Source organism: Oryctolagus cuniculus, chromosome 16 (assembly GCF_051225735.1).
Source record: "Oryctolagus cuniculus isolate XC-2025 breed Fujian yellow rabbit chromosome 16, ASM5122573v1, whole genome shotgun sequence".
In the NCBI taxonomy this organism is placed as follows: Eukaryota; Metazoa; Chordata; class Mammalia; order Lagomorpha; family Leporidae; genus Oryctolagus; species Oryctolagus cuniculus.
The window spans coordinates 89,046,106-89,069,500 of NC_142882.1; the positions used below are offsets into that span (position 1 = coordinate 89,046,106).

Here is a 23,395-nt window from a genome sequence, read left to right on the forward strand (position 1 = left end):
TGAGTACCGGATTATAGCTGAGTACCGGATCATAGCCGAGTGCCGGATTATAGCCGAGTGCCGGATCATAGCCGAGTGCCGGATTATAGCCGAGTACCGGATTATAGCTGAGTACCGGATTATAGTACTGGGTTATAGCTGGTACTGGATTATAGCCGAGTACCGAATTAAAGCCGGGTACCGGATTATAGCCGAGTACCAGATTATAGCTGAGTACTGGATTATAGCTGAGTACCAGTTTATAGTACTGGGTTATAGCTGAGTTCTGGATTATAGCCGAGTACCAGATTATAGCCGAGTGCCAGATTATAGCTGAGTACTGGATTATAGCTGAGTACCAGTTTATAGTACTGGGTTATAGCTGAGTTCTGGATTATAGCCGAGTACTGGATTATAGCCGAGTACTGGGTTATAGCCGAGTACTGGATTATAGCCGAGTACCGGATTACAGTACTGGGTTATAGCCGAGTACTGGATTATAGCCAAGTACTGGGTTATAGCCGAGTACTGGATTATAGCTGAGTACTGGATTAAAGCCGAGTACTGGATTATAGCCAAGTACTGGATTATAGCCGAGTACTGGATTACAGTACTGGGTTATAGCTGATACTGGATTAGCCTCTCGTTTCTTTGTGAACACAGCAGCTCCCTGACTTTGAGGGCTATTAAAATCTCCTTTAGAAATAAAAATGAAAAATCTTAGAGCTGCTGCTGTTCCCTGAAAGGGCCCTGTTCCTCACACACACACACGCACACACACACACATGCACACACACATACATGCACACACATGCATGCACACACGCACACATGCCTGCACACACATGCATGCACACACGCACACACATGCATGCACACATGCACACATGCATGCACACAATGCCTGCACACACACATGCACACACATGCATGCACACACATATAGGCACTCTCACACATACATGCACACGCATGCATGCGCGCACACACACATCCACACACATATACACACTCATATTCGCACACACATGCATGCACACACATACACACATGTATGCACACACACATGCACGCATACACACATACACACATGCATGCACACACACATGCCTGCACACACATATACACACATTCGCACACACATAATCCTAACACATACACATACACACTCGCACAATCACACACACACTCACAATCACACAAATATAGACTCACCTTCATACACTCACATAATCTTACATACACATAAATACACACCCAGATATTCACACATACATGGAAATATACATTCATGCACTCACATAATCACACATACACTCACACATAATCTCCCACACAGAACACTCATATACACATATGTGTACACTCACATTCTTCTCTCTCTCTCACACACACACACACTCACACACACACACGTGCGTGCAGGACCAGGCTCTCGGGCTAGGGAAGGAGGCCGGGGCTGCTCCCTCCCCTCTGCCGCCCCCTCTGAATGGGCAGTGACCGTGCCGTTGTCCCTGCAGGAGCCCCCAGACAGCCCTGCGCCCTGTGGCTCACATGGCTTCGGGTGGGTCGTGTCGGCCTCTCAGAGCTGGGGTCTGCCCAGGACCCCGTCTCTACTCCGGCTCCTGCCCACGAAGAGGACCAGCGGTGTGCCCCGGCCAGACACCTAGGGCACCTGCCACGCCCAGGCTGCAAGCCCCCATCCCGTGAGGGGCGGGGTGCTGGCCGGCCCCTGCTCGCTTCCCCGGGCGTGCCCCAAACACAAGGCCCCCATCTGTTCCCGCCCAGGCTAAAAAGTCCATCTCCTGCCACCTCAGCGCCCTGGCAGACTTTGCCATCGAGATGTTCGACGTCCTGGATGAGATCAACTACCAATCCTACAACGACTTCGTCCTCCGCGTGGGTACGTGCTCACGCCTGCTGGCCTGGCTCCCCGTCCTGCCTCAGCGAGGGTGGAGCTGCCCAGGGCCACCCCCGCGGCAGCTTGGACTGGGGTCCTTGTCCAGGTCCCGAGACCTAGTGGGACTCAGGTGCTGCTGAGAGGCTGAGAGGCACACAGCTGGAGGGAGAGGTGCAGGCATGGGCACAGGCACCCAGGAAGAGCCCCCGGTGGGACCCTGGAGGGCCTGTGTCCTGGGGGCTCCTTCCGTGGCCTGGGAAGTGAGTGGGGGGAACCGCCAGTGTCCAGGTTCCTTTGAAGCTTTTCAGAACCATGGTGTGTTGGTTTTTTAAAACACTTTTATTGGCCGGCGCCAGTGTCCCCCAGCGGCTGTGCTCAGCATCATGGCTCCGCCTCTGAGCCGCCACATTTTATTATTTAAAAAAAAAGAGAAGCCCAAGCCGGCGCCGTGGCTCACTAGGCTAATCCTCCGCCTAGCGGCGCCGGCACACTGGGTTCTAGTCCCGGTCAGGGCGCCGGATTCTGTCCCGGTTGCTCCTCTTCCAGGCCAGCTCTCTGCTGTGGCCCGGGAGTGCAGTGGAGGATGGCCCAAGTGCTTGGGCCCTGTACCCGCATGGGAGACCAGGAGAAGCACCTGGCTCCTGGCTTCGGATCAGCACGGTGTGCCGGCCGCAGCGGCCATTAGGTGAACCAACGGAATGAAGACCTTCCTCTCTGTCTCTCTAAAAAAAAAAAAACACTTTTATTCATTTTCATTTTACTTGAAAGGCAGGGAGAGAGAGAGAGAGAGAGAGAGAGACTGGGACACAGAGGTGGTTCTCTCCACTGGTTTATTCCCAGATGCCCAAGCAGTGAGGGCTGGGCCAGGCCGAAGCCAGGAGTCAGGAGCTCGACACAGTCGCCCACGTGGGTGGCGGGGGCCCGGGCACCTGCGCCACCACTGCTGCCTCCCAGGGTGTGCACCAGCAGGGAGCTGGGCCTTGAATTCAGGCTCTCCCATGTGGGGCGGGCACGCCCCCTGGATGTTCCACCTGTTTGTATTTTAATCCTACCCCCCCCCCCCATTAGACAGTTTACCAGGAACTTCCTGCTAGTACAGGATAGAGTTAAACTGGAGGAGTACAGTTTCCCCCTTTTCTGTCTCTCTCCCTCTTTCCCTCTCTCCCTCCCTCTCCTCTCCCTTCCTGGCTCAGAATGCAAGCTGGAGAGTTCTGGCCTGTTTGGCACTCAAGCGCTCCGTGGCCTTAAGAGCACAGCTGGGTGCTGTGGGGGTGTGGGGATGGTGGCAGGGGGTCCCCTTCACGGCAGGTGCACTCGTGTGTGCTTGGCGGCCTGAGGGGTGTGCTGGGCAGGTGCTAGCCTGCCGATGGGCCTTGGGCTGTGACCAGAAACAGATCTAACTGTGGGCCAGGGAGACCCGCTTCCACGTTCCTTGCACTCCCATGGGGCAGTGGTTGGCGGGCTTCGGGGCTCGTCATGTAGTGGAGCCCAGAAGTAGCCCTGGCCGTCTCCTCCATGTGGGGAGGGGCCTCAGGGTGGGCAGAGGGGGCTCGCTCAGTCCAGAAGCCCTGTGAGGTTCCTCTGGGGGTTTCCCACTGGAACCTGTCCTGGCCCACACCCCCGTGTCACCTCTCGCTGTTCCTGCACACCAGCCCCCACCATCTAGGGTCTCGGGGGAGTCTGCAGGCCAGGCTTAAAAACACCCACCCGGCAGCAGGGAAGGGGGCAGTGGAGGTGGCCTCGGCTTGTTCCAGGCCATGTCGTGGGGAGAGCTCGCCAGATGCCCCGCCCGAGGCCAGGCCGGGGGCCCAGGTGCTCAGGTGAGGCCCGGCCAGGGTCCCAGGTGCTCAGGTGAGGCCAGGCCAGGGCCCCTGGTGCTCAGGTACCCTATTTTCGGGGGAGGAACCCAGTCCCAGCGAGGGTGAGTGCTTTGCTGAAGGTGGCACAGGGCCTGGGTCAGGCGATGGCCTGAGACATACCAGCGCCTCCCCCCACCAAGTGTCCGAGAATCGGCTCAGTGCTGGGACCCACGGTCTGGGGCTGCACCCAACATAGGAGGGGAAGGGGCTGCACTTGGGGACAGACTGACCACCTCTGGTTTTCTCCAGGATCTGGAATCTGCTGACCGCCAGTGTGGCTGCAGGGGGCAGTGGGTGGTGATGTGAGGGTCCCGCTGCCTGCTCAGGGAGCCCAGGGCAGGTGGAGCTCACGGCTGCCTTCCTGTGAGGCTGGGGGAGCCCCTACTTAGGGTAGAGCCTGGTACCAGACGACCCCAGGAAGCAGGACCCCAGTAAGAACAGCTTTTCCACCAGCAGCTGTGGCACCCAGTCCAGGGCGGCCCCTAGCAGGTGCGTGTGGCACTTTGCCAGCTGGCCGCAGGCCACACCTGCCCGGTTGTCTTGCAGGCATCAATGTGGGCCCCGTGGTGGCCGGGGTGATTGGCGCTCGCCGGCCGCAGTATGACATCTGGGGGAACACGGTCAATGTGGCCAGTCGGATGGACAGCACTGGCGTCCAGGGCCGAATCCAGGTCAGTTCCCCCGGAAGTCCCCAGAGCACACGCACGCCTGTTCTGCGGGTGAGGGCACCCAGGCGTGGGGGCCCAGGGCCAGCCCCGGAGCGTGGCCAGTCTGTGGCAGCACGGACCCCAGCATGTGTCAGGGTGTCTGCTGGAGCTGGAGTTTGCCGCCTGACTGTACGGCCATGGGAGTGCCGTGGGTGCTCCAGGGCCCTCCCTGTGCTGGGACCCAGCCCCGTGCTGCCGTGGCCAGGAAGGGCTTCTTCCCTGGGGCTGAGGGCAGAGTGCCTTCCACATCCCAGGAGCTCCCAGGCCACTCGGGGGTCGTGACCTGGTGGCTGAACCTGGGCAGGTTCAGTAGGCAGCGTGGAGGGGCGCGATGGACTCTGCTGGCGTCCCGAGGGACAGCGTGACCTCAGCCCTGACACCCCCAAGGGTCAGACGGAGCCAGGAAGGGACCAGCTCGCCTGAGAACTGAGGTCCCTTCTCCTGGTGTGTGACATCATCAGCGCTGGTCTTGGGGACCTGTGACAGTGGGGCAGAGCTGGCCAGGCAGGGCTGGTTCCCTGCTGCTGGGCCATGGGCCATGGAGGCAGGTGTCTGGACCCCTCCTGCAGCAGCCGTCAGCTTCCGCGGCTTGGTCATCCTGCGGAGCCTGCTGGGGGCAGTGTTCGCCCATTTGTGTGGAGGGTGCCGGGGGCAGTGCAGCAGCCAGCGTGGTCTCCAGCCCGCAGGCCGCCAGCTGGGGCCTCAGCACGAGCTCTGGGTGGGGCGCCTTGGCTGCACCCTGGAGCGCGGCAGGTCGGGGGCGGTCTAAGGCCGGCAGCTCAGTGCTGCGCCTCTGTGTTCTTAAAAACATCCTGTGATTTCCTTCACCGCAGTAAAATCCACAAAAGCGGCGCCGGGCTCTGGTGGTCCAGCGCACACAGCGTGTTGCTGTGTGGACCTGAGCTCCGGTCTGCAGCCTCCCCAGCTGCTCACGGTCCAGGGAGAGCTTCCCAGGAGCACCGTCTGCCCTGCCCCCACCCCACAAGGCGTCTCTGTTTCCAGACTCAGATCTGAGCCCGTCGCTGCCCCGGCCCCGCCTCCTGCACACGTGGCCACTCGCCATGGCCTGTGTCTCCCGTGGGCCTCCCTGGCACTGAGAGGCCCTGGCACCGTCCTCCCTGCTCAGATGTGCCCGCGCCTTCCGTGCTGCCGGGACTCAGGACGGGGTTTGGGATGCACTGAGCTGCCGCGGCTGAGGGTGACAGAGCTGGGTGCCCACATGGGGCGGGGAGCAGCCAGGACACCAGGGAGGCCAAGGGGTGGCTCCGGGATGAAGCAGGGGAGGGGCAGCTCTGACCCGTTTGGCTGCAGGATGAGGTCCCTGGGAAAGTGCTGCATCGTCGTTGTCGCTGCTTGTCCAGCTGAAGCGTGTCCCTGGTGGCTCACACCGGCCCGGCCCCCATCCCCTGCCCGTGGGAGCATCCAGGTCACCGCTCCCAGCTCAGGGCCAGGCCAGTGAAGGTCGTGTTTGCCATTTGTTCAGGAGCAGGAATCAGGACCCCTGGGCTGTGCCTCCCACCCCAGCCCAGGTCCCTCTGGGTCCCATGGGTGGTCTTTGCAGGGTCTCGTCCGTCTTAAGGTAGAACGAAACAGTTGCAGCAGGAGCTAGGGCCACAGCTGACAGGGTGGGCAGGGACAGAAGTGGCATGGAATGTTCTGGAATGTTCCGGCTCCTGCTCCCACATGACCCCCTCCTGGCTTCTGTCCGTCCACAGGTGACGGAGGACGTCCACCGGCTGCTGAGAAAGTGCCCCTACCACTTCGTGTGCCGAGGCAAAGTCAGCGTGAAGGGCAAGGGGGAGATGCTGACCTACTTCCTGGAAGGCAGGACCGACGGGAGCGGCTCCCAGCCCAGGTCCCTGAGCCTGGGGCAGAAGATGTGTCCTTACGGGAGAGGTGGCCTCCAGGCCAGGCGCCCCCCACTGGGCCCTGCGGCCGGCCCCCTGGTGGGTGCCGGGCTCCCCCAACAGCCCGCTGCCCAGTTCCTGCCCCCTGCAGCCGCTGGGAAGGAGGCCTAGCAGAGCCCAGGCTGGCCACTGGGCACGCACCCGGGGCAAGAGTGCCCCAGGCCACACAGGCCATGTGGCTGCAGCCAGGACCAGCCGACATGCAGTGCAGAGAGCCTGTGGCCTGGCTGTCGGAGTGTGAACCGAGGGCCCGCGGAGCCCTGTCTGTGCCAGCCCCCCCGGGGGCTTAGCTGTTCCTCCCCAGTGGCCCTGCCGGGGTCAGGCCAGGCTGGCGCCAGCGTCAGCACTTTGAGAGATCCGTCGGACTCGGGGCGAGGGCGCGGAAGTCTGGCTGGCGGTGACCGAGGAGACCCAACACAGCTCCGTGTCCATCCGGCCCGAGCGGATCCTGACTCCAGCCATGAGCGGCGGCCTTGAGAGCCAGAAGGGAAGTGAGGACCCACTGGGCAGGGCCCCAAGGCCTGGGCCGCTCACCCCACGGGCACAGCACGGGGCTGGGTGGCCTTGCAGGGGACCGTGTGGGCAGGACTGCGACACGCCTCTCACGCGTGGGGAGCGGTGAGGTTTTGTGTCGAGACTGTGGGGTGGGGCTTCAGGAATCCTCACAGGAGGGGCTGGCCCACAGCCTCACTCCCAGCGTTGTGGGTGTGGCCACGTGGCCCGCCCATGTGTGCTGTACCTGCCGGCCCTGGCTCCGGTGACCCTGGGACATCCACCTGTGCTGTCGCCGCGTTCTGAGGAGGGGGTGGCCTCATCCTGTCTTTCCTGCCGGGTGAGAACAGGCCAGTTCCCTTGCTCAGGACGTGGTCCTCTGGCAGATCGAGCCCTCCTGGCCAGGGTCTCGGCTGTGGTCTGGGAGGGAGCTACAGTGGCTTTGACAGTGGCCCCATGCACTGGGTCCAAGATGAGGGTGTGGGGGGACTGGTGGGCAGGGGCCGGTCAGCCCCTGTGGGCGAGGCGGAGCCCTCTGGTGTGCAGGGAGGGGGCAGGGCGAGGCCCCCTGTTTGCAGGGGTGGCCACAGGGCTCGAGTGGAGAAAGGGAAGCCTGCCTCCAACCCCCGCTCGTGGCCACCAGGCTCAGGGGCCTCTCTCCACCGCCCCCTCCCTAGAGTGTAGACCCTTGTGTGGGCCCTGCTGTGTGTGGATCCCAGTCGGGTGGGATGGTTGTGTCCCCTGGGCAGCTGGATGGCCTTGGCCACAGCTGGGGGCGGCCGGGGTGGCTTTGCTGGGCCGTGTGTGGTGCTGGGACAGCTGTGTGTGCTTGGTACTGTGTGGTGGCTGTGGCCGAGGTGGCTCTGAGAATGGGGCACAGGGACCATGCAGGGTCCCCTGCCTGCCTGTCCTGAGGTGTGGACCTGGGGACAGGTGAGAGCTGAGAGGAGCTCTGTCCACTCTCCTCCCTCTCGGACAGGGCTGCGTCTCCACGACGGCCCCTGGTGACCCTCCTCTGGTCACCCAGGAGCCCCTTGGCCAGGGCCAGCTGAGCTCAGAGCCGGCCACAGACTTCAGGGGGTGAGGAGGGCAGCTTGGTCTTCCTCTGGGGGCCTGTGTGTGGCGTGGGGCTGGGGGCCGGCGGGGGTGCTCGGGAGGCAGGAGCTGGTGTCCCCCACAGCCCCACTGTGGGCAGATGCATCTGCTGACCCACGGGCTGAGAACCTGGCTGGCCCTGCTCAGGGCCCTGCCTCAGCTGGGCTCCCCACCTTGCTGTCTTTAGGACGACAGATGACTCGTCCTGGTCATCCCCTTTGTGCTGGGACTTCCCCGTCCATCCATCTGCCCCCAGCAGGAGCCACATGCAGTGAGCGGGGCCCAGTGGGTGTGGTGACCCCGGCCCTGGTCACTCACAACCTGGGTGCCCCAGGCGTGGGGCTGCCTCTCATGCAGCCTGGTCCCCGTGGGTCCCCAGTGCTGCTGGCTGCCCAGGCCATCCTGTGTCGGGGGCAGAGGACTCATGGGACTTGGCCGGCAGAAGGAAGAACAGGGATGTTAGAAGACAGGTGGGGGTTGGACCCCGGCCTGCACTGTGCGGGAACACGGTCCCCTCCCCGCAAAGGGACCAGGGCAGAAGGGCTGGGAGGGGCTCCAGACAGGACGGCGTGGGGACTCGGCTGTATTTGGGTTTACAGAAGGCTCAGGAGGTGGTGCCGCTGTGCTGCCATGCAAGGCCAGCCCCCAGCCCTAGCCAGCGGGGGAGGTGGCGCGTGGTTCCCACAGCCATGGCAGCCATGCTCGGCAGCAGCTGGAGGAGGAGCGGATGTGTCGCCAGGGCCTCTGGTGACACCTGGACTTGACTTGTAGGACCCGGAGCACAGCCAGCCACATTGTGACCAAGCCTGGGGGACACGGCTGGGCACATGTGCCACCAGGCCGAGAGCACAGGCGGGCGTGTGAGTGAACGCATGTGGTCCCCCCTGTGGCCGGGGACCGGGAGGCCTCTGGGTGCAGGGTGGCGCCGTGCAGCCCGGCTGGGCCCACACTTCTCCATCATCAGCAGCTCCAAACCCTGCCCGCCTCCTGCGTGTTCAGCGGCACGTGTAGCCATATGTTCCCAGGGGTTTGGTGAAGAACCTGTTCCTTTTTATTTATGAACTGTATGATATTGCCTTATTTATTTTTAATCTTGTACAGTATTCATGTACAGAGGGTGGAGCCCTCAGTAGGATTCTCTAAGTTCCTTCTTGTAGGATGCTCTGTACATAGTGCACGCGCTGCAGGGCCCACCTGCACACCGCACCAAACACGAGGAAGGGCCTGGCACCACGCCTCCCTGCGAGGGGCGGCCTGCCCCCCGGGCCTCTGGCCCCCAATGCTTCCACTCCTGGGGGCCTCCCAGGCCCGGCAGCCGAGCCGCCAGCCCAGGTTTCTCAGACTCCAAGGCCATCAGGGCTTCTAGACCCTCTGTCCGAGAAGCAATAACCCCAACTCCATCCCAAAGAGATGAGTCTGGCCCAGAGAAGAACCACACACCCCTGCGCTTGTCTTACCCTGGGGCCGCCACTCCCCAGGCCCCGCCCCTCCCTCGGCCCGGCCCCAGTACCAGGGCTGAGCTCTGCGCCCCGGCAGGTGAGCAGACAGCGTGGGTGTGCGAGCCTCCTGTGGGGAGCCTCGCTCGGGGAGGGAGGAGGAAGCCAAGGCAGTCCCCACGCAGGATCCGACCTGTCCCTTGCTGTCTCCGTGGCTGGCTGCGTGGTGTGTTGCTACAGTGAGTTAAAGGGGGGAGCAGTGCGAGGCCTCCCCAGGATGTCCCCCTGGCTGGAGGGGATGGCGGGAGACGTGGGGGCGTTCTGGGTGAGGTGGAGGATGCAGCCTGACCACAGTGGTGCACTTCACCCAGCCACGGGGAGACAGAGAGGTCCTGTCGCTGACCAAGAGCTCCTGGCCACAGTGGGCATGAGGCAGGGTGTGTAGAGGGTCCCAGTGGGGCACTGGGCTACAGGGCAGCGCCCTGACCCACGTGGGCCCCACACGGGTGCTTGGTCTGCAAAGCGTGCGCCCTCTGGAGCTGTCACAGCCCCGGAGGGTGAAAGTCCCGTGTCCAAACCGTACATTCTGGAAATGTGCAGGTGTGCTGGTGGTGTGCGAAGCAATGGCCGCGCAGCGCTGGGCCTGCTGAGACAGTGGAGTGTGCTGACCCTGCTGGCCGCACGGCTGCTTCTCTTGCAAAGCCTCCCGGGTCGCTCGCGTGGAGCTCTGCTTCCTGAGCGAGTGGGGGCCCGTGCGAGCGGCTCCTGCTCCACACTCCCGGCTGTCTGCACTTGCTGCTTCTCAGGCCAGGACTCGGGGACCCGCCTGGAGGTGTGGGTGGAGGGGCTGCTGGGGCCGGTGTGGGTGTGGCTCAGCCTTCTAGATGAGCCCAAGGGTGGCAGAGAGACAACGGGGGACTTGCTGGGCCTCAGAAACCCACGATGGCCATCTGCACACGCATTGTTCCGTGCGCTCTGGCACCAGGGAGGACACGCTATTTCCGGTGTTCGGTGAAGGTGCTGGTGGCGGTTGGACAGCCCATGGCTTCTGCCTCCTGCGACCCTACCCTGTTCAGGCAGCGGGAGACGAGGGCTGAGAGCAGTGTCCCAGCTGGACCCCCTGAAGCCGAGGGGCTCCCGGGGTTGGGGCCGGAGGGGTGGGCTTTGAGAACCTTCTGCCCTGCTGGTGGGCAGGGATGGTGCCCAGGGGGTGTCGGGAGGGGTGAGCCCTGTTGCATTGGGGGAGGGGGTGGCTCGGTGCATCGGCCGTGCTGGAGAACTGGGGGATGGAGGACCCTCTCCCTGCGCCTGGGAGACAGCCAGGGCATCAGAGTGGCTGCAGTGTGGTTCATGAGCTCAGCCCTCCGCTGACACAGTGGGCTCCTGGGGCTGCCACAGCGCCGGACCTGCAGGGACGCTGGGGGAGTGTCGGGTTTCTGCCTTGTCCCCAGACCCTGGGATGGGATGGGAGGGGACCTGTCACTTTCAAAGTCAGCACCGTTAGCGCCGCCCGTCCATCCCACAGCTTCCCTAAACCACGAACAGCCAGTTCATAACTTGAACACCCGTCTGAATTTCCCTGGAAGCTGAATGCATTGTGTCCAAATCAGACCTGTTCACAGCTCAGATCAGTGGGAGTGCACGCACATGTATGTTGTCTGCACAAGTGTGCCTGTGTGTTGTATTTGTGAGCACTGGGATGTGTATGCTGTGCACATGTGCATGTCTGTGAACCTGTGTGCTATGCCAACATGTGCCATATGTGTGCACATGTGTGTGTCATAGGAACATGCCTCATGCCATGTGTGTGCATGCGTGCACGTGTGAGTGCTTATGTGCATGTGGGTCATGTGTGTTTGCATGTCTGCACGTGTGTTGAGTGTGAGCACATGTGTGCATACAAAGCGTGTGTAGCATTTGTGGACATGTATGTTCATATGTACCATGTGCGAACACATGCATGTGTGCACTGTGCATTTGTGTGTGCCACACAACTAGGTAATGAAATTTCATAGGTAATGAAAATCACTTATTCCTGGGATTAAGACCAATTTGTGTAAGGAACAAAATTAAACTTTCAGCCAGCCATGATGGCCACTGGGGCGTTTGGGGAGCTGGCCCCGCGTGTCTGATGTGATTGCCCTGGAAAGTCCTCCTCACGGAAGCAGGGCAGCTCAGCGCCCCCTGGGGGTCCTCGCGGCTCCTGAGCCCCCAGGCCCCCAGCTCCACATAACCACCAGGGCTCTTTCTGAGGCCTCTGGTCAGTAGCAGCACTAATGTCTGGGGACGTGAGGCACCGGATGGGTCCCGTTTGCTTGGTGTGGTGCACATGGAAGCCTGGGGACAGGGATTCCAGCAGGAGAAGCCCCAGGCCCCTGTTCCCAGACCCCCCCCCCCCCGGCTGAGGTGCTGGCTCCCGTCCCAGATGTGCAGGGGAAGGAGGAACAGGCAGGTGGCCCTCTTGCGCTGGCTGGAAACAGCACCTTGGAAGTCAGAACTGTGGTGGCCGTGCCCTGGCCTCCCAGTGTCGTGTCCAGCCCCTGCAGTTGACGGATCATCGCACGTGTGAGTGCTTGGCCCTCGTGGAGGGTGGGAGGTTCCTTCACTCGATGAGCTCCACCCTGATCACCAAGGGAGGGAGCCGTCCCTCTCCCGTGCGCTGAACAGGTCTCCAGCGGACCTGGCTGGGCTGTGGCTGGGCGCCTGCGTGTGCCGCGTGTCTCTCCCCAGAAAGCCGTGGAGGGAGTGGGCGGTGCAGCCCTCATGTTGTCCATGGAGGATCTGGGGTGCAGAGAGCTGAGGGACAACCCTGAGAAGCAAGGCCACGCGTCACCTCCTGTTCTGTCCCCATCCAAGCCCTTGTCTCTGCATTTCATTTAGTGCCTGTGCTGACAGTGACCTCTGCAAACTGGAGAATGCTAGCTAGCTTGTCTGCTCACCAGTGTCCCTGGTGGCAGAGGGGACCCCTGGCAGGAGGGCTCTTGGTATAGCCTGGGTTGGTTCTCGTGGGCAAGGCCAGCTCTCAGGCCCCCCTCCTTGGATCGGTGTCCCTGCCTGGCCTCAGACTGCTAAGTTACAGCCATGTGCCTCGTCTGGGCTAAGCCATCCCCTCCTCGGTAGGCAGAGGTCTTCCCAGCAAGGACGAACGTGGTAGGCTTGAGACCTCCCTGCCTCGCCACCGTAGACTGTATGTCCCAAAGCTTTGCAGGTGCACAGCCTGCTGTAGTGGCCAAGGTACAGCATCCCCTTAAACAGGGAAGACAGCGGCCGTCATTCTTGGGAGGGGGCACCCCGCCATCAGGTAAGGAGCAGCCCGGGTCTCCCAGCCTCTCCACCCACAGGGAGTCCAGCTCCAGTCCCAGGCGGGGCTCCAGGGAGCCAGGGCTGCCTTTGAAGTCTGTGTTCCCCTTCCCTGTGGCAGAGCCGTCCCTGGCCAGGACGTGGGTGTTGGGGGTCCAGGGTGAGGGGACGTTGGCAGAGCAGGTTGCCCTGGGGAATGTTCCCAGGTAGGACAGGTGGTGGGAAGCCGGGCGAGCACCCGAGCTCCGCCGCCGGTGCTGGGCCGCTCACCCTCAGCGGGCGGGGTTCACAGCCCATCCAGCTGCTGTGTTGGGAATTCCTGTTTCAGCAGAGGCATCTCCTAGATGAGCTGCAAGGTCTCGGTGGCATCTCGCGGGCTTTAGCACGCCTGTGGGGCGGCAGTGAGGAAGCTGCCGCCAGGTCCCGCCTGTAGCCATCTGCCTCCCCGCAGGGCAGCGGGGAGACACTCCACAGCAGCCAGGTCACCTCCCACCAGCAACCACCACTCACCCGGGCCCCTGGGCACTGGAAACCCAAGTCTCAGGGGACCCTGCCCCCACGTGGGGGTCTTGAGGAAGCCCACCGCTGCCTCCAGCACGCGCCGGCAGTGCCAATGCAACCCGCCACCCGGAGCGCACCTGCCCGGTGCCGCCTTCATCCCTGTTCAGACTGTGTATATGCAAGCCGTCTGCATGCCGTGAGATTCCTGATTGTGTGGAATTTAGTTCGAATTCGAAATCACGCAGCATGCACCACGGGACTGGCCCAAGCCTGCCCCGAGCCACCCGTGGGCTGGGCCCAGAGCCTCCCAGCCACCACGGTTCATGCACTTAGTATGCACCGTCTCCCTTCCTCCACCGCCCTACCCGTGCACTGACTGCACACGGACTTGCACAAAGGAGAGTGGTGTCAGCATGGCCCCGCCTCTGGTGGATTCCATCCTGATCGCAGCCTGGACGGTCACGAGTGGAGAAGGCCGTGTGAGCCCCTGGGTTTGCCTGGAGAGGGGTCGTGGGCCGGGGGCCATGTCCCGCACGGCCCGAGAACGCGATGGGCGCTTTAGCACTACCGCCACTCGATCTCACTGGGTAACTTCTCATGATAGATTTGCATAATCAATACGGGTCTATTTTTATGTCAACTGAACACTGTAGAGCTCCTTCCAGTGTTTTTCAAGGTTGTTAAATTGAGACAAGTCATTGACTAATTTGTCCTATTTTTATTTAAAAAAGTGAATGGCCTGAAATGTTGTATGTGAATGTACATTTCTTAACTGCAACTTTTGTACTGAGTGTTTGCACTAGACTTTCTGAAGTCTTATTTAACAAAAATAAAGGAAAAAAATTGCTTGAGTAAGCCGGCACGACCCCTGTGCTGGAGGATGCCTGGTCCTGTGGGTGCTCGCGGGTGTCTCCTGCCGCGTGTGCCTTCGGGGGGTTTATCCATCAAAGCGCGTGTGGATGAGGCAGGTGTGCCTCCCTCGGAACAGCCGCCCTCTCGCTGACGCGCCGTGCCCACCAGTGTTTACGTTCTTTAAAGTTTCATTTGAGAGGCAGAGAGCGCCGGTGAGCACTGCCTGTCTGTGGGACCATTCCCCAGACGCTCAGGACGACCTGGGCCAGCCCAAGGCTGAAGCCGAGAGCCAGGAACCCGATCCAGGTCCCCCACGTGGGCCTCTTAACTGTGGGGCCGAATGCCTGTCCCTGCCCCGCATCTCTGTGCCATCCTCGCTCGTGGTTTAGTGTGGGCTCCGTGTTGTGTCACAGGCTCAGCGTGTGGGCTCCGTGTTGTGTCACAGGCTCAGCGTGGGCGCCCATGTTACATCATGGGTTCAGTGTAGACGCCTGTGTTATGTCACAGATCAGTGTGGGCTCCGTGTTGTGTCACAGGCTCAATGTGGGCTCCGTGTTATGTCACAGGCTCAGCGTGGGCGCCCACGTTACATCACGGGTTCAGTGTGGGCGCCCGTGTTGTGTCACAGGTTCACGGTGGGGGCTCCGTGTTGTGTCACGGGCTCAGCGTGGGGGCTCCATGTTATGTCACAGGCTCAGTGTGGGTGCCCGTGTTATGTCACAGATCCGTGTGGGCTCCATGTTATGTCACAGGCTCAGCGTGGGGGCTCCGTGTTACATCACGGGTTCAGCGTGGGCGCCCGTGTTGTGTCACAGGTTCACGGTGGGGGCTCCATGTTATTTCACTCTCCTGGCCGGGAGGACTCTGCTGGAACAGTGTTGCCGCTCGGGTCTGAGTGTGCGGGACTTGGTGATGAACTCACTTTTGTTCACCTGTAAGCTGTCTCACCTCCTAAGAGGTGCGCACAGCCTGTGGGGAGCAATCCGGACTAGACTAAGTTACTCGAATTAAGACTTATTCTATGCATCTGCTCTCCCACAATATGGCGCTGGGAGAGAAGTAAACAGCTTCCGCACAGCTGCCTCCAGTTCAGCCAATAAACTGTAGGACTTGCTCCTGATTGGAGGAGAGCAGCGTACTCGGCGTGTGGGCAGCCGAGTTGGGATTGGCGGAGGAGGACTATAAAGGAGGAGAGAGACGGCATGCACCGGGAACATCTATGGGGAACATCTAGCTGAAGGAACACCTGTGCAGCCCCCGAGTAGAGCCGGCCGGCGGTGTGCTGCTCCCCTGCGGAAGTGGGGAATGTGGCCAGGGGGAACTGCCCTTCCACGGAGGTGGAAGGGATAGTAGCCAACCCGGGAAGAACCAGCAGCAAACCCGGGGAGGGCCAAGCAGACGAAAGAACAGCGCAGGGTCCTGTGTCGTTCCTCCACGAAGAGGGGGAGCGACAACAGCCGACAAGTTATTGTCCTTTGAAAGTTGGCAGTGACCTCGCTGGGGTTAGCGGAGTGGCGAGGGCCGGGCCTGATGTTTCTATTGAGAAGTGGGCAGCGTGGTTTTCCCTGGATGCTGTCTCAGTTCTCCAGGGGCACAGAACCAATTGTGTGTGTGCATGTGTGTGCTTGCCTGGGTCTCAGGGCAGCAGTGGGCAAGAGCGAGACACACGCACACCCACACCTTATCTTAAGGAAGTGGCTCGCGGCATCCAGGGCAGAAACTCCCCTTCCTGGGGACTCGGTCTCCGCTCTCGTGGACGTCAGCTGGCTGCAGGGGCCTAGCCTGTGGCGCAGGCTCATCACAGCCCCCAGAGCACTTTGCAAACCCGAGTCCCAGCTACAAAGCATCCTCACGGGGCACTCGCCAGCCACTGGGTCCACGGCCACACCAAGTCCACGCGTGAGGTCGGCCCCGGCAGGTGGGAAGCACACTTCGCTAAGTGCCTCCTGACTTCAAGTCAGTTTCTAGTTAAAGGGTTTTTAAATCTTTATGATGCAGACACTCCCCCCCACCCCCCAGCCAGAGGAAAAAAGCCAAAGGCACACAAGCGGAATTTAACTAGAGAAGCAAACATGGCCAACCACAAGACGGACGGCTGCTCTGCAGAGCCATTCAGGAGGGGACAGCTGACTGAGCACGCGCATGTCCACGCCCGCCTTTAGGAGACGCCCCCGGGATCCGCACGAAGCTGCAGGGAGCTCACGGGCGCCTCCTGCGCTCACCGCGGCAGCCCTGGGGGCTTCCTGAACATCCCGGTAAACTCGCCTCTGGCTCGGAGACTGGCAGCCGACGGGGAACAGGGCCTCGGCCCACCACTACGCTGCACGGCCCTCTGCCATCCTGAGCCTGTTTCCCGTCGGCACCTGCACAGGGACAGGACGCGCCCCCCCGCTGCGTGGTGTCATTTGTGAGACGGCCCAGAGCGCTGGCACAGCCACGTGTGCTTCAGTCGGACAAGCAGGTGGTGATCAGCTCGCGTCGCGGTGCGGCGGGCTAAGTTCTCCTGTGCACCTGACACCTCCCTCCAAGCGCCCGAGAGCCCCAGTCCTTCCAGGACACGTTTCCCCAAATGCCTGCCTCATTTTTCTTCCTCGCTGGACTCACTCTGCATTTGAATTTCATCCTTGGGAAGCGAGCTAGGGCCGGAACTCACCTGACAGCCGGTCTGAATCACTTGGCGTTGAACGCAGACTTTTGGAAACAGTTCTCATGAGAAGTTTTATTGTTAACAAGGATTGGGAAGAATTACTCTGAAGCTGCACCTCTGTTGTGCACTTACAGTTTTTCTGCTTCTTTATACTTTAAATCTCATTTGAAAAGCAAATTTACCATTTTAATACATCAGTTTTATAACTCGACAATTCATAACTGTTACAAAAGAGAAGAAAGTGAACAGTTAGTTGGACACCTGTTTGTGCAGGGAGAACTTGGAGCTGTGAGGGTTCCCACGACACAGCGGGCACAGCCTGGGCACTGGAGGGACATCTGTGGTGTCTGGAGCCGCCAGCCGGAGGCTCAGCCCTGGGGACGCGGTCTTGCTGGCCACTGCCCCTGGCTGGCACCGTGTGGAGGGGGTGGGGGCTTCCCCAGAGAGGGCCTCCTGGGCTGGGACCTGCGCAGAGGGACTTGGCGCCTGTTTCTCAGTCCAGGCTGAGGTTTCCCGTGGGGTTGCGCTATGACTCCACTCTGCCATTGGCCTTGACCCTGTGCCCTAGAGGAGCCAGCCCACGTGCAGACACACGGAGCGGGGTGGCAGGAAGCAGCCAGCCCGGCCTGGAACCTCACTCTCTCATGCGCAGAAAGCAAATGGCAGCCCTTTCGGTGAGCAGGGGCGATGGGATCCTCACAAGAACAAGCGGGAGGCGACGCTCGTGTTGTGGACGCTGGGGCTCCAGGAGGCCGTCTCCTCTTCCTCACTTCCGTCACGGAGCCAGGCCCCAGCTCCAAGTCCACGCTGGGCACAGCAGCTGGGCCCTGTACGCCCCTCCCTCGGCACAAAGCCCAGGGCGCAGCGTCTGTCCCAGGCCCGGTCAGCTGCGGTGCCCTGGGGTTTGTGTTTCTTCTCTGCAACAGCCCCCCCCACCCCCCCAATCCCGAGGATCTGAGGGTTTGAAGGAACGGAGCCCAGAGCAGCCCACGCTCCGGCTCCCTGCCCTCTCAGAGGACCCCGGGAGCCGGACAGCTGGCCGTCCTCGTGCAGGGGTTGCGTCTGTCTTCAGGGAAGGAAACCCAGGCCGTGACGGCGGCGATGTCCCCGAGGTGAGCACCAGGCTCCATCCAGGCCAGCAGCCTCGTCCTGGAGCACAGGACGACACGCAGGGCCCTGCCTCACCTCCCACACCTCACTGGCGAGGGGGCGTGGGCCTGGGGCCAGCCCAAGGAGGGCACAGCCGAGTGGGGCCCCGCCCTGGCCTGGGGCCAGGCACTCACTCCTCCTGGACGGCCAGCTCGTGCTGCACGGCCTCCTCGATGTCCAGCAGCAGGCGGATCTCCCACTGCCTCACCCGCTCCATCTGCACAGGAGAGGCGCCCCAGCGTTACCGCGGGCAGGCTTGAACAGAGGCGCCAGGCCCGGCGTCCGCGCCCGGGCCACAGACACCAGGGGAAGATGCGCCCGCCAGGCTGGGGGCCTCCAGTGCTGCAGGCGGCCTGGCTAGCGGCGTGGGCTCCCTCCAGGCATGCAGAGGGACGAGGGCACAGAACCGCTGCAGGGCTCCCCACCTGCTCTGCTCCCAGGGGCTTCTCCTCCAATCCTAGCAGGTGCACCCCCAGCCGGTGGAGGAGGGAGGTCTCGGCAGTGCCGGGCCACTCCCTGGCTCCTGGCTACTCAGAGGCCTCACAGAGTGCGGGTGGGCTAGCCTTGTCTGCGGCCGTGCTGGGCCATGGGGCCAGGTCCCCGCCGACCCCTCAGAGCCCAGGGCGGTCCCAGGAGTAGTGACGGCAGCACCAGGTGCAGCTCAGGTGCCCTGGGAGGTGGTTGCCAAGGAGCTGGCCCCAGGCCCCTGTGTGCTGACTACGGAGGCCAGAAGCAGCCAGGCCCCACAGCCGGTGACGAGAGGGCGGGGTCTCCGAAGGCAGCACTGGTCACAGCAACGTGTCCAGGCAGAGCCACCTTGGGACAGGCAGTGCTGGCGTCCATGGCCCAAGGGCCGGGGTCAGCCCAGGAGGACTCCCCTGCAGAGTGGGGGTGCTGCCTCCTGAAGCCCAGGGCCATGGAAACAGAAGAGGCCGGAGGCAAGTGTTGAGCTCACTTGTCCGGGGCAGGGTCGCCCCCTAACCACCCCCAGGGACCCTGAGCTCCGGCGTTTGGGGCGGGGGCTGGGGGCAGAACGTACCGCAGCAGCCCGGGCCTGGGGGTCTCGTCTCTTCCTCGGGGCTGCGTCAGGAATCCCAGGCAGTCCCGTGGTCCCCAGCCCGCTCCTTGCTTGAGGGACTCCTTGCTGTTGCTGAGGCTCTGGGGCCGATGTGTGTGGTTCCTCCCCAGGGACCGAGAGAGCCGAAGACTGACCGGATGCCCTGATGGTGGACAGCTGCCTCCTGCTGGCGGTGGTCGCAGGGATGAGCCCTGCTGGGTGGGACACGAGCTCTTGGGAGGAGAGTGTGGCCTCAAGGGACGCAGTGAGGCAGGACGCCCCTCCTGGGGCCGGGGGGCTGAAGCCCAGTGCCGGCCCCGCGGGGGTGCTGTGTGTGACCGGCCGTCTCACAGCGGGGCTCGTCTCTGGGAAGGGGCTCAGTGCCGGCACCTGCAGGGGGAAGCAGGAGACCTGGGTCTCGGAGGGCACGCGACCACCATCCCAGCCAGGAGCTGACCCAGCACGACCGCCCGGGGCCCCAACATGGAGCCCCAGGGCGCGATGTCCCCAGAGCCAGGCCACCACCATCACCACCAGGGCAGCAAGCCCTGGCCAGAAACAGGCTTGTGAGGTGGGATCCAAGCTTGGCTGATTTTCATATAGACCTAATGTGCAAAGTTAACATGTAACCCTAACACGGACAGTTAGCATGTAAATCTAACATGCACAGTTAGCATGTAATCCTAGCATGAGAAGTTAATATCTAAACCTAACATGTACAGTTAACACATAAATCTAACATGCAGTTAACATGTAAACCTAGCAAAGTTAACATGTAAACCTAACACATAGTTAAGACATAAACCTAACACGTGCAGTTAACATGTGAATCTAACATGGAAAGTTAACGTGTAACCCTAACATGTGCAGTTAACATGGAAACCTAACGTGCAAATTCACGGTGCAAGGCCGCTGGACACGGCAGTTTTTCATGCGTAGGCTGGGGGACCACGGTGGGCTGGTGGCTGCACGTGGACGACGTCCAGCCAAGCCTTCGTCCAGGGTGCGGCCTCCATTCAGGTGATCCCAGCCCTGTCCACACGCTTTCAGAAGGGAGGCATGTGCTCTCAGTGTCCCTGGAACACTGCTCGTACCGAATGGCCTGTCACTACCTCTGTGTTCTGGACACACGTGGGCATTGGAGACAGGGGCTTTTATCAAAAAGGAACTGCAGGGGCCGGCGCTGTGGTGCAGTGGGTTAAGCCACTGCCTCTAGCACCAGCATCCCATATGGGCATGGGTTCGAGTCCCTGCTGCTCCACTTCTAATCCAGCTCTCTGCTGTGGCCTGGGAAAGCAGAGGAAGGTGGCCCAAGTGCTTGGGCCCCTGCACCCACATAGGAGACCCAGGTGAAGCTCCTGGCTTTGGCCTGACCCAGCCCTGGTCCTGGTAGCCTCTGGGGAGTGAACCAGAGCATAGAAGATATTCTCATTCTCTCTCTCATCCTCCCCCCCCATCCCCTTCTCCTTCTCTCCATCTAACCCTGCGTTCAAACATATAAATCTTAAAGAAACTGCAAAGTAATATAGTTTCTTATTAACAGGCTCCTTTTAACCTATTTGTAAAAGTGAGGAAAGAATCGTGATTGCGTGTGGGTACCTTGGCGTGGTCTGGGTGCCCTGGCCTCACGGGTTCAGACTTAACCCCCCTGTGAAGTCTTAAGAGGGTGGGCACTTCACGGAATCTGGTGCCGGGAGGCGTGGCCTCTGGGAGGTGTCTGTGGCGGTGGGGAGCCCCGTCACCAAATCCTGGTGGCTCTGAGAGCGAGAGGCCAGGTACACACAGCCAGAATGGCCCCAGACGGTGATGGGGAACGCGGCGTTTATAAAGTCGCCTGCCTCAGGGTCAACACGTGATTTGTGTTTTGCTGGTGAGTTAACATTGCAAGATGTGGGCAGCTGACAGGACGAGCTGAACCTTGTTCCTGCCACCGTTCACGGGGGGCGGGGAGCTTCCGTCTCCCAGCACCTGCTGTCCTGGCCATCTGGGAAGCGAGTGGCGCTCAGGACCCCGCCTCCTGCCTCGCGCCTGAACACGCCACAGGCGATCAGGACTGTGTTCTTTAACAGTTCATCGATTACCAGAAAAACGTAAAGGAATCTGAACCGGACCTGGATTGCTGTGGCACATCACCTGCCAAGGAAAATCCCAAGCGGAATAAGGACCGACACGGGAAAGCAAAGCTACAGAAGGGTGGGACGGGGAGGCGGAGGGTGGTCCTGAGCACTTGTCCTAATCAAGCCTTTCCTGGGACTCCCAGCATAGAAGCTGTAAGAGAAAAATCAGGGTAAATACAAACTCCTGCAGGATAAGAGCAAGGAAGAAACGCTCATGAAAACTCAAAGACCAATGTCGACTCCACACGAGGGCAACAAGAGGTGGATCCCTGTTATCTGGGGACCAACGCCCCAGTGGGTCACAGAGCCTGGCCCCTCAGCACGCACCTGCTCCACTCCACCCCGAGAGAAAGCATGGATCAGCAGGAAACCAGCCCACACTGTTTAGTCCAGCAGACAAAAACCCCAAGTACAAGAGCTTTAGACACAGTGGGGAGGCGACCGGGCAGCGTTCCGCGTGCTGCATTTGACCGGGAACTCTGCTTCTAGAAGTTTCTGCCTAGGAGAATGTGTGTTCATGGCATCGTTTTGTAGAAGACTGAAGACAACCCCCACCCTCACCCTCGTGGTCTGTTTCCTGGACACGGCCATTTGTCAAAGTGCGGTGTTTTTACAGAACAGGAAACTCTGGCTGCACCAGACACAAACCGAGGGAAGGCAAGCGGCAGCCCCAGTCCCGTTCACCTCCCGGCGGCAGGGAGGGGAGAGCCAGGCTGCCGTCTCTTCCTGTGCTCTAAGGCGGTCGAAGGCGGCAGGGAGTCCTCTGCGTGGACCCGAGTCGTTTGCACCGAAATCAGCTTAGCTTTTGGATCCATTTTCCAGGAACTTCCCGAGGCACCTGCACATTGTTGAATCACCCAGGTGCCGCCTCCTGCCATCAGAGCCTCCAGGCCGTCCGGGCCTCGGGGCGCCCAGCAGGTGCTAATCAACCAGACTGGCCTGCACCTGGGATGGCCTGTGTTGGGGGGGCTTCCCCTAGGTCACCACCGCTCTGGGGCCCCTCCTGCCCCTGGCCGTGGCCGAGGGAGAGCTGTGGTCAGGAGGCTCCTACTGCGAGACTCCAGACGCAGGATGGACCCAGAAATGCCCCATGTCCCAGGACAGGACCTGGGTCCCCCCACCACTAAGTTGTCACTGAGGGCCTGGCCAGGCCTGGGGTGCATTCTTGAAACCTCAGCCCAGGTTAGGGGGACATGACAGCAGGCTTGGCTGGTGGGAGTGCCCTGTGGGGACCCTAGGCAAGATCACGGAGGACCCAGGTGGCAGCACAGTCAGGTCCTGCCCAGAGTGGCCAGAGCAGGGTCACGGCCTTGTGTCAGCCGCGGACTGGCGGGACCCTGCCTCCTCGTCCTCCCGTGTCAAAGCCCCTCCACCATACCTGCGCCCCAGGCTCCATCCCGTTTCCCTGCAGGACTGGCCTCCGCGGAGAGTTGGGCACTCGTGGCGTGGTGGTGCCTGCCCTGAGACCCTCCCACTGCACGTCCAGCCCAGGCAGGAGCTCGCTCACCCGCGCTGGAGCTCATGTAATGAGCACGCGGCCGCGCAGGCGCAGGGCAGGCCGGCTTCACTCGCGCTGGGGGCCTCCACCTGGCTGGTGCCTTCTGCGTGCACCTGTGTGCGTCCCTGGCCTCCAGCAGGTCAGGCCTGGCTGAGGCCTGGCGGGACAGGTGGCGCCCTGCTGCCGGCCCCCTATGGACTCAGAGCAGAGGTGGGTAACAGGCACCCATCTAAGCCATCTGCTAACACCCATCTCCTCCCCCTCTGGGTATCTGCACACCTGTGCCTCGGGGGAGGGGCCTGAAAACCAGGCCAGAGGCTGGACCAGGAGCAGCCACTGTGTTCGCTTGCTTTCAGAAACACGCCCCAGTCTCCCATGGGTTCACAGAAACAGTGTATCTCCCATGGGTTCACAGAAACAGTGTATCACGATGGGTGGATTTAGAATATTTTTACCAAGATACACTTACCTTTTAATTCCATCTGCACAGCTCCTCTGCAGGACCCTCCTGCTCCCAGGCCCCCGGCACCTGGGGGGCAGTGCGGGGAGATGGCGCCTGGGGGTGGGGAGAACAGCCCGGGGTGGCTAGCAGAAGTGAGACAGGACCCAGGACCATCTGACCAAGGTCACTGCCCTGTATCCTTCCTGCTCGTTTATACTGTTTAATAAGTTATTTTCCTTAACCTTCCATTAAGTCCCCATGTGCCTTTGGTGGATTTTGCCACTGGCCCTCCGGTTTCTCTGTGCAGTGCGGGCAGCTGGGGGGCTGCTCCAGCTCTGACATCTGTGCACACAGGGACCTCGGCAAGGGACGCACGGCGCAGACCACGGGCAGGTGCAGAGCTGACACCTGGGGTAGGTGCCATGGCACCGTCCTGACGCCCGCTCTGAGGAACCAA

General features: G+C 61.3%; 2 protein-coding genes across 3 annotated transcripts in view; one reads left to right on the forward strand and one right to left on the reverse strand.

The window, feature by feature from the left end:
- Positions 1-14,031, forward strand: part of ADCY1 (adenylate cyclase 1) — an 88,465-nt gene extending 74,434 nt beyond the window's left edge. Inside the window, exons 18-20 of the mRNA XM_070059440.2 lie at positions 1,768-1,882; positions 4,285-4,409; positions 6,161-14,031. Of these exons, the coding sequence (XP_069915541.1) occupies positions 1,768-1,882; positions 4,285-4,409; positions 6,161-6,463 (543 nt within the window). The 3' untranslated portion in view covers positions 6,464-14,031. The remainder of the gene's footprint in view (positions 1-1,767; positions 1,883-4,284; positions 4,410-6,160) is intronic.
- A 2,696-nt stretch (positions 14,032-16,727) lies between these two features.
- CCDC201 (coiled-coil domain containing 201) lies at positions 16,728-22,732 on the reverse strand. 2 transcript variants are annotated; one of them, XR_016222833.1, is made up of 4 exons: positions 22,377-22,732; positions 21,647-21,836; positions 18,864-19,271; positions 16,728-18,041 (listed from the first exon to the last, which is right to left on the reverse strand). XR_016222833.1 is itself a non-coding variant. In XM_089315892.1 (4 exons), exons 1-4 carry the CDS (start codon positions 22,392-22,394, stop codon positions 17,686-17,688), a joined length of 648 nt encoding a protein of 215 aa, XP_089172018.1. In that variant the 5' UTR covers positions 22,395-22,695; the 3' UTR covers positions 16,728-17,685. The 2 variants fall into 2 exon arrangements, 1 of the variants encoding a protein (XP_089172018.1); XM_089315892.1 differs by lacking the exon at positions 21,647-21,836 and having other exon boundaries at positions 16,728-17,824; positions 17,959-18,041; positions 22,377-22,695.
- Between the last annotated feature and the right edge of the window lie 663 nt (positions 22,733-23,395).